The sequence below is a fragment of the Xenopus laevis genome, chromosome 2L, assembly GCF_017654675.1.
Source record: "Xenopus laevis strain J_2021 chromosome 2L, Xenopus_laevis_v10.1, whole genome shotgun sequence".
Lineage (NCBI taxonomy): Eukaryota > Metazoa > Chordata > Amphibia > Anura > Pipidae > Xenopus > Xenopus laevis.
The window spans coordinates 82,366,788-82,379,528 of NC_054373.1; the positions used below are offsets into that span (position 1 = coordinate 82,366,788).

Sequence of the window (12,741 nt, forward strand, 5' to 3'; positions counted from 1 at the left end):
TAATTAAGAAAAAAAGCCTGTTTCACAGTGTAATATAATTTCAGGAGAAAACAATGCTGCTCATTTAAACCCTTAACACGAAGGAAACCAGGGGAAAAAAAAAACAGAAATACATTTTATTTGTGCATGATTGCAATGTAGCACTCACTTGGGTATGCTAATAAGATTCCATACATGTATTACACAGCATTGCCACAATAACAGTGATGAGAAGCTTGCTATGCTACAAACATCCTAATTTAAAGACACTTAGTAGGTCATGCAAGCAGGGTGTTGAGGGATGAAAACATAGTAATAAAGAATTAAAATGTATAGTGCTCATATAGCCCTTTACTAGATGATTATGTGTTTTACTTTCAGAGCATGACATTGTTGGTACTTTGTCTAATAATGAGTAAAAATTAACTATAGATCTGCACGGTACTATAGATGTATAAAGTGATTGGACAGGACAAAAATCATTAAGAAAGCTTTCAATTAAGTGGGTTTTAGGTAAAGTCCGTGTAATAAATAAATTGTATTGGTAACTGAAATGATGACTGAAGCAAGTCCATATATCTCCTCTAAGATGTAACATAGCCTATAAAGCACAAAGATTCTGATTTTATAGTCATGATAAATGCTTTAAGAGGTTCAAACTATACAGTATGCGAATGTCACCCAAAGTATTCACCACTCCCTATTTAAACCACAACCCGATTCCTTATTCAAACTACACCCACTCATAGCCACATATTTTTTCCTCATCTTGAATGAAATTAGCTTTGTGCATATTCCACTTGAGAGATTCAATTGCTCTTAATTTCTTTTCTGGTCCTTATATGATAACATATGAACCTCATACTGTTACTGTAGAAAAATCTACTTTACATGTGGTTCACCTTCCCCCTACTTCCTGCAGAAAAACCTACTGCAAAACCCTCTACTTCCAGCAAACCATTCTACTTTCCTGCAGAAAAACCTACTTCCTGCAGAACACACTACTTGGGGACTGTTCAGCGATGGATGGGGGGGGGGAGGGGTTCGAGTTTTCTGTGGGGACCAAATCTCTGAAATAGGGTTTTATCCTGGGAAATGAGGAATTATGGGGAACAAATCTATATTGCTTAAGAGGGGGGAAAAAGCATATAAAGAGTTGTTCATTCAAAGATTATATACAGAGCATGGTAATCTCTAATAAGGATTAGAGGCTGAAAATCACAAAAACACTGTTCATCTTCTTCCTCTCTGTAAATTACTATGACTCCCCTCAAATATGCCACAAATTGAGCAATATCATCTAACAATATGGATGAATCTGAGCTTGCTCGTTTATTATGTTTGGGGCAGAAGGCAGTTTTAATGATTGTTTTGCAACTGCATTTTTCTAGACAGTATGCTGATCTCTTCTTAATTGTGTGAGCTTATAGGTCTACTCGGATGTAACAACAGCCACACCTAACCCCCTCTTCCACTGATATTTGCATGTATGTCTGTATCAAAGTGGCCAAGAATTATTTTGCAAGATTCATGTTCAGTTTCTGTAGAGTGGAATTGTTATTGTGACTTTAACGCTCTAAACAACTAATGCTGATAGGTTTTTATTCACATAGACTTTTTTTTTTTTTTAAAGGGGGTGGGGGAACAGAGGCATGTGGATAAAACACTAGGGGTGACAGGAGTACATGGACATGACACACACAGACAGACACAGTAACACAACTCCTTTAGGAGCTGACCCTCATGAAGTTAGGTAAGCTATTTAAGATGGCGGAGACCAGTACCCACATGTGAACGTCCTAACAAGCTATTAAGAAGAAAAATAAGTGAACAAAACATACTATCAATAAATTTGCTTTGACTGCTATGTGTCAAGTAAGAGGAGTCTAAAAATAGTCTTTAAAAACTAGTTTATTTCTGCTGTTCTTGTTTGGCCAGATTTCTATGAATGTTTTATTTGTTGAAGGAACAGTAACGTCAAAAAATAAGTGTTTTAAAGTAATGAAAATATAACGCAGTGTTGCCCTGCACTGGTAAAACTGCTGTGTTTGCTTAAAGGAAAACTATACCCCCCAAACAATGTAGGTCTCTATTAAAAGATACTGAGTAAAACAGCTCATGTGTAAAACCCTGCTTCATGTAAATGAACCATTATCATAATAATATACTTTTTTAGTAGTATGTGCCATTGGGTAATCATAAATAGAAAATTGCCATTTTAAAAAATAAGGGCCGCCCCCTGACATCGTAAGATTCACTGTGCACACATACAAACCACATGTAAGGTCACATGAGCCAATTAACAGACAGAGTTCTGCCTTTTGCTTCAACACTACTTCCTGTTACAGTTAGTGTTGTAGTATTTCTGGTCAGGTGATCTCTGAGGCAGCACAGATAGAGTCACGAAATGGTGGTTCAAGGCAAGAGATGTAAAAGGGCAATATTTACTTAAATATATATTCCAGTTTGGTAAGATTCTTTAATATGTCATTCAATTTGATATAAACTATCTGTTGCTTAAGTATTCATTTTGGGGGTATAGTTTTCCTTTAAGAAACACTACTATTGTTTATATAAATAAGCTGCTGTGTAGCAATGGGGGCAGCCATTCAAAGGAGAAAAGGCTCAAGTAACACAGCTGATAGCAAATAAGCTCTGTCTGTCTAATGGTGTTATCTTTTATCCATTAGTTAACCTTTACCATATAGCCGTTTTTCAATTTCCACCATTGCTTCACAGCAGCTTGTTTATATGAACTATAGTAGAGTTTCTGAAGCAAACAGATCAGTTTTACCAGTGCAGGGCAACAGTACATGATATTTACATTACTTTATAAAACTTACATTTTTTGGTGTTACTGTTCCTTTAAATAAAAAATGAAGACATATTTTAAATGATCTTGGGGTACAAATATCTTTGTCACATTAAAGGTTCTCTTTCAAGCCCAGTTTCCCTTTAGTTAAAAAGAGAATGAAAAAAAAATATATACTCTTGCAAAAGAACATTGAGGTTATCCTAATTGTTAAACAGAGAAAAACGGTAACCTGACCCACATGTAAACTAGTAACAATCTCAGCTTGTTTTTCTGCTTGCGATTAGTTATTAAGAGCAGGTATAGGTTAGTCACATTTGTAAATAAAGACTTAATGATAGTGACACCTTTTGAATACATTTTCCATGTTTTCCAATATTAAATATGGTGCCCATTTTTCATTAAAGGTGCCTTTTCTGAAATAGCACCTTTTCTGAAATAGCAAAGCAAAAGGCTGCCTACAGCCCAAAGTGCATTACGTCAATGTACATTTTGAATATCCTTGTGCCAAAAAAAGTATTACCATTGCTTTATTGTACACAGGCTATAATATCGTAATTGTCTATGTGAATAAAAACACAGGCTATAATATATATATTTTGTGGTTTTAAAAATTAGTGGTGAGCACAACTTTCCGTTGTGTGTTATAGTTATACAGGAGCAGTGACCAGCTCCATGTTGTAGCTCCCACCCTCCCCAGCTATAGTCAGATGATCCCACTGGTGTCTAATAAAAGGGCAGCCAAGTTTGGGAGTTTTACTTTGAAAGCAGCAAGTAAGTTGCAGGTAAAAATAGTCCCTTTTGTAAAATATATAATGAAGCAATAGAATTCTTAATGAATCAGATGAAAATTGAGCATAGGACTGGCCAGATATGGGATGACTGACGTAGTTGGCCAGCTTAAATATATTGCAATATATGGACAAACAATCCCTGTTTTGTTTAAAGGGTAAGGCATTTTTAGTAGCAGTATTCACAAAATGTCTCTGTCTTAAATATATTGATAATGGGTTGAGTGCAGAGGACTCTTGTATTTGTCTATATGTATTTTGTGGTCACAGCCTCATTGCACCCCCACCTAATGGTTTTAAAAATTTGTGGTGAGCACAACTTTCCCTTGTTTGCTATAATATATGAAGTGTTTAAGGCTAGTACAGCTTATTCATTATGATATCACAGAAACAACTTCCTTGTTTTTTCTATAACCATCATTACCGTATATACTCGTGTATAAGCCGACCCGTGTATAAGCCGAGGTACCTAATTTACCTAAGAAAACTGGAAAAATGTATTGACTCGTGTATAAGCCTAGGGGCCCCATGTCAGATTTCAAGATGTGAATGTGCCAATGAGGTGCTGCACCTAGGAAAGCAGAAAAAAGGTACCGCGGCCCCAACACACCTCCCTCTCCCATAGCGCAGGACTGTCTGTGTGATCCCATAGCGCAGGACTGTCTGGACCTGAGAGCCTTGCAGCTCTGATAAAACATTTGTCAAATCTGGCGACATTGCACCTGTGTCAGGCTCATTTAGGTTATATTTTTGTTGGACCACTTTGCACTTACTTAATATTGAGCATGTTCCTGGCACTGGGTCTCTTTCATCCAAAAGATAACTGTAGCTTTTTAGATTTAAAGTTTAATAACATTAGCATAAAGTAATATTGTTTTTTGGAAGGGGCTGGGGTTTTAACCCATAACATTTATCACTATGATTTGGTACATTTGCAACATACCTCCCTCTCCCATAGCGCAGTACTGTCTGTATGATCGCCGCCCGGAGCGAGTCCAGGAGCTCCGGGCGGCGCGTCCTTCCCTGCCGGCGTTCGCTCCCAAAATGGCGGCGCCCATGGCCGCCACGTGGGTAGCGGCCGGCGCCGCCATTTTGGGAGCGAACGCCGGCAGGGAAGGACGCGCCGCCCGGAGCTCCTGGACCTGCTCCGGGCGGCGACACAGTCAGTCACAGACAGTCCTGCTGGGGCCGCGGAAGGAGCGTATCTACGTATGACCCGCGTATAAGCCGAGGTTGAGTTTTTCAGCACATTTTGGGTGCTGAAAAACTCGGCTTATACGCGAGTATATACGGTAAGTATCTATTCTAAGACTAATGGCACATGAAGCCATCCCTCAGCTTTCCTCTGCTTGATTTTTTTCCTCAAGCGGAGCAAAGCTAATGCACTCCTATCTGCTCCTGCTTGTCTCTGCAGTGACAGGCATGGTGTGTGTGCAGACACATAAAGCGGACATCAACGCAAAAATCCATACTTTTGTGTTTTCATACCAATATCCGCTACGTGTCTGCACACATCAGTGCAAAGACAAGAAAAGTTCCTGATGCAGAGCCAAAAGTAGATGATCTCACCAATTTAGACATGGGGTCTGGGTATACATGCCCCAGACCTACAGCTCAAGGCTATGATTAAGTGCCTGACTGCACGAAATGCGTAAGCAAGTAAGGCTGTGTGTTTGGTCACTCTGTGCCTAAAATAGTCTGTAGGTTCTTTTACTTGCCTGTCCATGAGTGCCTGCTGTTTTTTCTACTGTCATATTAGAATCCTATATGCAAAATATGTACCTCCCAGAGATTTTAACTCTTGTCTGACCAATTGCTTCATTGACTTCTGTCATTATTATGCAGGTATGGGACCCATTATACAGAAAGCACCAAATTATAGGAAGGCCATCTCCAATAGACTCAATTTTAATTGAATAATTCAGATTTCTAAAATTAATATTTTTCTCTGTAATAATAAAACAGTACCTTGTACTTGATCCCGACTAAGAGAAAACTAATCCTTACTGAAGGCAAACCAATCCTTTTGGGTTTATTTAAGCTTTAAATTAATTTTAAGGACATTTAATGTATGGAGATACAAATTACAGAAAGATCCTATATCTGGAAAACTCCTGGCCCCCAAGCATTCTGGATAACAGGTCCCATACCTGTAATACACTGCACAAATGGATTGTTTGGACAGAACTGGGCTAAATGTTCCAATTAAACAGTTATTGTGACTATATGGTGATAAATGTCTGCATAATGGAAAGGAAATAAACACTACACTAAAACAAATTACTTAGGTGCATTTTACTAAGTGTGACAAATTAAAAGAAGCAGTATACCTCAATGTTCAACCTGAGTTCAATGAACAGGATTTGTTCTAAACATACTTTTTGCCTATTGTTTTAGCCACTCTATGCTTGGTGCTTGTGATTAGATTGCCAGTATACAACGTCCCCCCTTTACCCCTTAGCTGTTTTGTAACTACTTTAATTACTGAGTCTATTGCACAGAGAAATCATCTGTGCACTATTAATCTGATTATCTACCTTGCAAGGACCAAACATGGAGGAGCTTCAACAGAAAGAATTTTCATGATTAAAATAAAAAGTTAAGGCTGTAATGTAAATGTTATTTAAATGTTATTTCAAAATATGTTGAAAAGGGGGTATATTGACCCTTATATTTGCTTGCTGCTTGTCTGTAACAACCTTTATAATGGCAGGAGTAAGAACCAACAATAGGCAATCATTACAATGTTCTCTATACAGAAATAAACAGGGTAAGCCTACAAATGCACGTCATGGATTTACTGCATTGGCATGGCTTACGGAAGTTGTTACTGCATATGCTACAGCCCTTTAAATGCAAGTCAAGATACTGAACATTTGTTGTGTGAAATCGGCTTTTGCATTATTTCCCAATATAATTTCACCAATAGCAAATATATTATGTCTGACTGTCTGAGTACCACAAGTAATTTATTAATTGTTTATTACGGTAACAAGATATAACTGCCTGTGAATTAAACATGCATTTGCTAAAACTTACCTTCCTGTTACAGAAAGCAAAGAAGGGTAACTTTGTTTTTAATTTAACTTTGACTGTACTTGAAAGTCTGCACTGATGTATGTTTAATATGGGATAAGAATTTATCTAAATCTATGATTGGAGCCTTTTTTGATATTGAGGAAAACATACTATGTGTAAAGAAAGGATGTAAACCCAAAATAACTATGGCAAGAATAGATATTGTCAAGCCTAGAATTTGCCTTTGTTCAGAAAGCACACAAGAATGGAAACATGTACAGGATTGACACAAAGCTTGAATCGTTTTGTCTTTTCTGCACTGATAGCAAAGAAAGAATTATTGAAAAGAAATGCAAGAAGCAAAAAAAAAAAACAAAAAAAAACAGGCATTGTCACTTGACAGGTTACTTACATGCACAGAGGCCATTGGGAGGAAGACAGCATGAAAAATGTACAGGGGGTCATTGAGATATGGCTTGCATTGTATTAGTAAAACAAAATATATACTATGCACAAAATAAATATTGAACACAACGCAAAAGATTCACACTGATACATAACATTTTTCATCAATTTAAAAATGACTAAAGAAAAAAAAAAAATAAAATACTTAAACAGTGATTCTGAAATACATTACTCACTGGCATAGATACAAACTATGTGAATCTAAAACAATTAACAATTGTATGCCATAAATAAAAGCTGCTCTAGGGGGTCAGTTAGAATGTTTATATAGAAAGAGAATTAATCATTTTCAGCATGATTAGACACTACCATTCACTACTGGAGTAAGCCATACTGCAAGATTTGTGTGTGTGTGTGTGTTACATTATTTCTAATCATTAAAACTAATATATGTTAAAGGAACAGTTCAGTGTAAAAATAAAAACTGGGTAAATACATAGTCTTTGCAAAATAAAAAAGTTTCTAATATAGATAGTTAGGCAAAAATCTAATGTATAAAGGCTGGAGTGATTGGATGTCTAACATGATAGCCAGAATACAACTTCCTGCTTTTTAGCTCTCTAACTCTGAGTTAGACAGCGACTTGAAGGGGGGCCACATGGGACATAACTGTTCATTGAGTTTGCAATTGATCCTTAGCATGCAGCTTAGATTCAAAAGTAACAGTTATGACTCGTTTTATTTTTATACTGAACAACTCCTTTAAGTATAGGTAGAAATGCCAAAATTTAAAGTTTACAATACCAGCATTTCAGCACAAAGGAAAGACAAAACCTTAATTTCAGAATTTTTTATTTGTCAAAGACATAGAGGCTATAGGTCAGTAACATGCACTAAAAGCTTGACTTAGGGGGAGGGGGAAGCAGCTGAGGCAACACTAACACATAACATATTGATTACTCAAAATAACATTATTCTTGCAGATTTCTTCTACTTCTAAAATACTTTTTTCAAATCATTAACATTTCTCACATTTATTCATTTGCTTGCTGCTATTTGGTGCTTGCATATTGATCTAAGTAACTAAAAGATGAAAAAGCCTGTGAACAAGGTATGTATATAACTTCACAACATAGCTTAACATGTGAAGGCAATGGAGCTCATTTCAATTGGAACTAAGCCTTAAAATAATGGCCTGATTACCCCAGTCTGCCTCCAGCCTGCTTTGGAGAATGATAATGGCAGGTATGTTTGGGCTTCAGCTCTGTCAGGCAGGGGGGCAATGCTATCTGTAAACAGCAGTGTCAGCACCTGAATCTGGCTTTCGGGTACAAAAGGTACTTCCTTTTCTTGACTTCAGCATTCACCAGAGCATGGTAAATGCATATATACTTTCTTAAAAACTGTGATTTTTTTTATATTAAATAAAATAGAGCTATTTTTAGAAAAGGCATATCAGTTGTACTTATGGTAATATAAAACAAGTTAATAATAATAAAAAAAAAAGTAATAAAACGGAAATGAACGCTAAATAATACATTCTAAATCAACACATTAATTAAAATTGTGAGAGACTGTGACAGAACAACTATACTGAAAATGCTTATAAGGTTTAGGGCACAGATTTTAAGTGCTGTGATGATCCCTGGAACAGATAAGATCTCTTGCTGTAATGTTCCCAAATGTCATAGCTAGCCTCTGCCATAGGCAGAGCATTTCCAATTGATCTCAATGGAGAGCAATGTTGACAGAAATTACAGTTGCCCTTTGAGCCAGTGTGCTAAAACCCTTAGCTGTGCTTCAATAGACCAGTTTCTCTTTACTAAGCAGTTCCAGTGCTAGAAGACTCATTTACAAGAAAATAGCTTGATCCAGTTTATTTATTCAGTTATCCCTCACTAATTATCAAACTATAGGAGACCGTTTTAGAAAATTAGTTTTCTTTGCATCTTGTGTATTAAATCTGCTTCCTAGCATCATTTTATTATCCCAATTTAAAAAATTTCAAACAAATCAGCTGACTAAACCAGTGCAAAGACCCACTCAGCCTGTAAATAGCCAATCAATGGTTACATTCACAATTGTAATGGAACAGTGTCCAACTACAAAGCAATGTCCTCCTATCGGGACAAATCAGGTTTGTGCTTCTAGGCGCACTGCCAGCTTACGTTTAGCACCATTAAAAGTCAGTTTCTTGCATCCCTTCAGCAGTAATTACACAATCAATAGTAATTTTTCAACTTTATAAAAAAAAAAAAAAAACCTGTTAAGGAGGTAGGTAAGTTGGTCTTATGTCCAAGACTGGTCCCTAGCTGGCACAAGGACCAGTTTGTGCATGATTAGTGGCTCTATGCACAGACTGTATAATCACCTGTGATGGAACCTGTTGCTGCAGCCCACAGTGCTGACCCAAAATGAGACTGCTATTTATTACATACTCCTGTACAGAGTAGCTTCTACTCTATGACAACTCTTGATAGTCACCTCTCACCAGGACTCCCAGAGCAGTTAACGTTAATTTGTGTGGTCAGGAACTAAAGGATGGGAATAGAACAGCCAATGTTGGGATTGAGGTTTAGGTCAATCACACAAGTTTTACCCAGAATTTACTCAATTTAAATACAATGGTTTCTGGTTTTGTATAGCTAAAAATTATAGTACCAACAGGAGTCCTATTTTCACACACATAGCATGCATTTTATGTAAAGCTTTCCTTTTTTTATTTTGGCTAACAATAAAGGATATAAGAGAGACTGACAAAAGCAAATCAAACGTTATCAGTGGTACTGTGAAAATGAATGTTAATGTGATGAAAAGAGGATTTCAAGTAAAGCCATTTCCCTTTTGACCCATTTTACAGCAGGATCATAGCACATCTCTACTCAAGACTGGTTTTAAAAAGCACAGTCAGGCCCAGAGGCAAAGGCTTTCATTTACTATCAACAAATGACAGGTAAATTGCCTGGCTTCAATTGCAAGTGTACGCCACATATGATAAACCAATGATCTGCTGCCTGTTAAGTGAAGCTTAAGGGTCAGGGCACACAGGCAGATTCGGGAAGATTAGTCGTCCGGTGACAAAGCTCCTCTTCTTCGGAGCGACTAATCTTCCCGGATTGCTTCCTCTACCTTCCCACTGGCTAAAATGTAAATCGCCGGTGGGATGGCACTCGGATCGATTCATTTTCCGAAGTCGCCCGAAGTTGACTGACAAGGAAACTTCAGATGACTTCGGAAAAAGAATCGCTCCGAGTGCCATCCTGCTGGCGATTTACATTTTAAACAGCGGGAAGGCAGGGGAGGCAGTTCAGGGAGCTTAGTCGACCCGAAGAAGAGGAGATTTGTTGCCGGGCGACTAATCTCCCGAATTTGCCTGTATGCCCTGACCCTTAAACAATCCAATGAGGTCTTGGCTTTTTTTCTTTTAAAACGGTATACCTGCAAAAATGGCTCTTCGATATTCTTAGAGGTAAGGACCTTGAATACAGAGTCATTAATGTGCTAAAATCATCTCAATGAACTTTAACAATACCTGATAATTCCAGAAACGCCATCAGAGCAACCTTTGCATCTATGTGTATATCCAGAATTGAACTTTTGGAGAAACATATAGTAAAAGAATATAGACTAACACATAGCATTCCAGGCTAGTATAAGAGAGAACATAAAGAATTGATAATAGTTATGGGCATCACATACCTGCATTGTGCTTTGCCAGGTATTTGTCTTTGTACTGCTTTTTCTTCTTTCCAAACCAAGTGCAGCTGGCCTGCTGTTCCTGCTTTGTTTTCTCCATGGCAATGCAAGCAACACGCCTGAAAATTTGAATCAGTAAACAAAAATAAGTCTCATATTTCTCAACATAAGGACTATTCTAAATAATGTTATTTCATTTGACGTGCTGGAATATTGAATATTTAGAGCAACAATTAAGCCAATGTTTAGCTCTTTATGGCACAGATAAAATGTTTCAAGTTTAAAGTATTCTTTTCTCTGTCCACACCTAGGAGAAATTTTCCAGTCTTCCTGCACAAAGTCCTCTCTCCAACAGGCCTTTGTTGGCACTAGGGCTGGCCGGTAAAAATTTCATATTGCATATTGTCAGTTTCCCAGGTGCCCCCCATCATGTGACTTGAGCTCTGATAAACTTCAGTCACTAAAATAAATACACTTATTGGTTCAGGAATTAAATTTTACATGGTAGAGTGAATTATTTGTAATGTAAACAAGTTTTTTTTAGAGATAAAACCCACACCATAAAAATCATGACAGAATCCCTTCATTGACAATTTAGTGGATGTACTGGACTATTTTTTTCACCTGTACTCTTGTCACAATTATACAAACAACTTATGAAGCCCATTGGGGTTCTACAGGAAAATCCAGTTCAGCGCAGTTTCCTTCTTTGTATATAAACACATTAAAGGTTTTCTTCCTCAACAAAAACAGTTCTTCAGTTGGCTTCTGCTACATTGTTGGCAATAACATTTACAAATGACTTTAAAATCAATGAAAATGTTCAATACTTGAAGAGTTGCATAAAATAAAATTTTGCAAATATGTCAAGTTATAATGAGAGTATAAAAGTTCCACAGAAAAATAGACTGAAACACACATTTTTAACTATAGGATTAGGAAGGAGTAAAAATATTCTCAGTCTATTAAACCAGAAACAGCTGATGTTTCTGATTGTTCCGAAATTACTTTAACCCCTTTCAAAGAGCAGTTTAAAATAAAGCTAAAATGCATTTGCCTACAAGCTACTATCTCTCGAAATCTATTCATTCTAAATGCTAATTGAAGCAAAGCTATTACCCTACTGCTTTAGCAGACAAAAGTTTATTTGCAATGCTCAGATTAGTTTCCTCTGATTCCTGGGAGGCTCTCAAACTATACGTCCATTAGGTCAACAAAAATAATTTAAATGTGAATCTCGTTAAAACATATAACCACATTTATAAATAATAAAAATGATTAAAATGAAAGTTATGTACAAACACAAATAAAGAGTGGATGTTAGAACAGATCGTTGCCAACTATATTCAGGCCACTCATTAACCATTTATGGCTGCACACAAAAAAAGGGGATGTTAGAACTGCTCCTTGCTCATTGCAGTAGAAACAAAAAGATTACATGAAAATATGAGAAACTAAAGCCTTTTTTTAACACAATCACTTCATTTCAGGGGCACAAAAGCAACTGGACAAATTAAAAAACTGAAAAAATGTTCATTTCTAATACTTGGTTGAAAACCCTTTGCTGGCACAGACAGCCTGAAATCATGAACTCATGGACATCAATCAACACCAGATTCTGGGTTTCCTCCTTTTTAATGCTCTGCCAGGCCTTTACTGCAGCGGCTTTCAGTTGCTGTTTGTTTGTGGGCCTTTCTGTCCAAAGTTTAGTCTTCAAAAAGTGAAATGCAGCTCAATTGGGTTTAGATCAGGTGACTGACTTGGCCATTCAAGAATATTCCACTTCTTTGCTTTAATAAACTCCTGGGTTGCTTTGGCTGTATGTTTTGGATCATTGTCCATCTGTATTATGAAACGCCTCCCACTCAATTTGACTGCATTTAGCTGGATTTGAGCAGACAGTGTCTCTGAACACCTCAGAATTCATTCGGCTGCTTCTGTCCGGTGTCACATCATGGTTAAACACCAATGTCCCAGTGCCACTGGCAGCCATGCACACCCAAGCCATCACACTGCCTCCGCCATGCCATATAGATAATG

At 37.2% G+C, this 12,741-nt stretch overlaps 1 protein-coding gene across 3 annotated transcripts in view; it reads right to left on the bottom strand.

The window, feature by feature from the left end:
• The window catches only part of cask.L (calcium/calmodulin-dependent serine protein kinase (MAGUK family) L homeolog), a 192,956-nt gene that overhangs the window by 18,043 nt on the left and 162,172 nt on the right, over positions 1–12,741 (bottom strand). For all 3 annotated transcript variants that reach the window (XM_018246646.2, XM_041582101.1, XM_018246645.2), the window contains one exon: positions 10,705–10,820. In XM_018246646.2, coding sequence (XP_018102135.1) covers positions 10,705–10,820 — 116 coding nt within the window. The remainder of the gene's footprint in view (positions 1–10,704; positions 10,821–12,741) is intronic.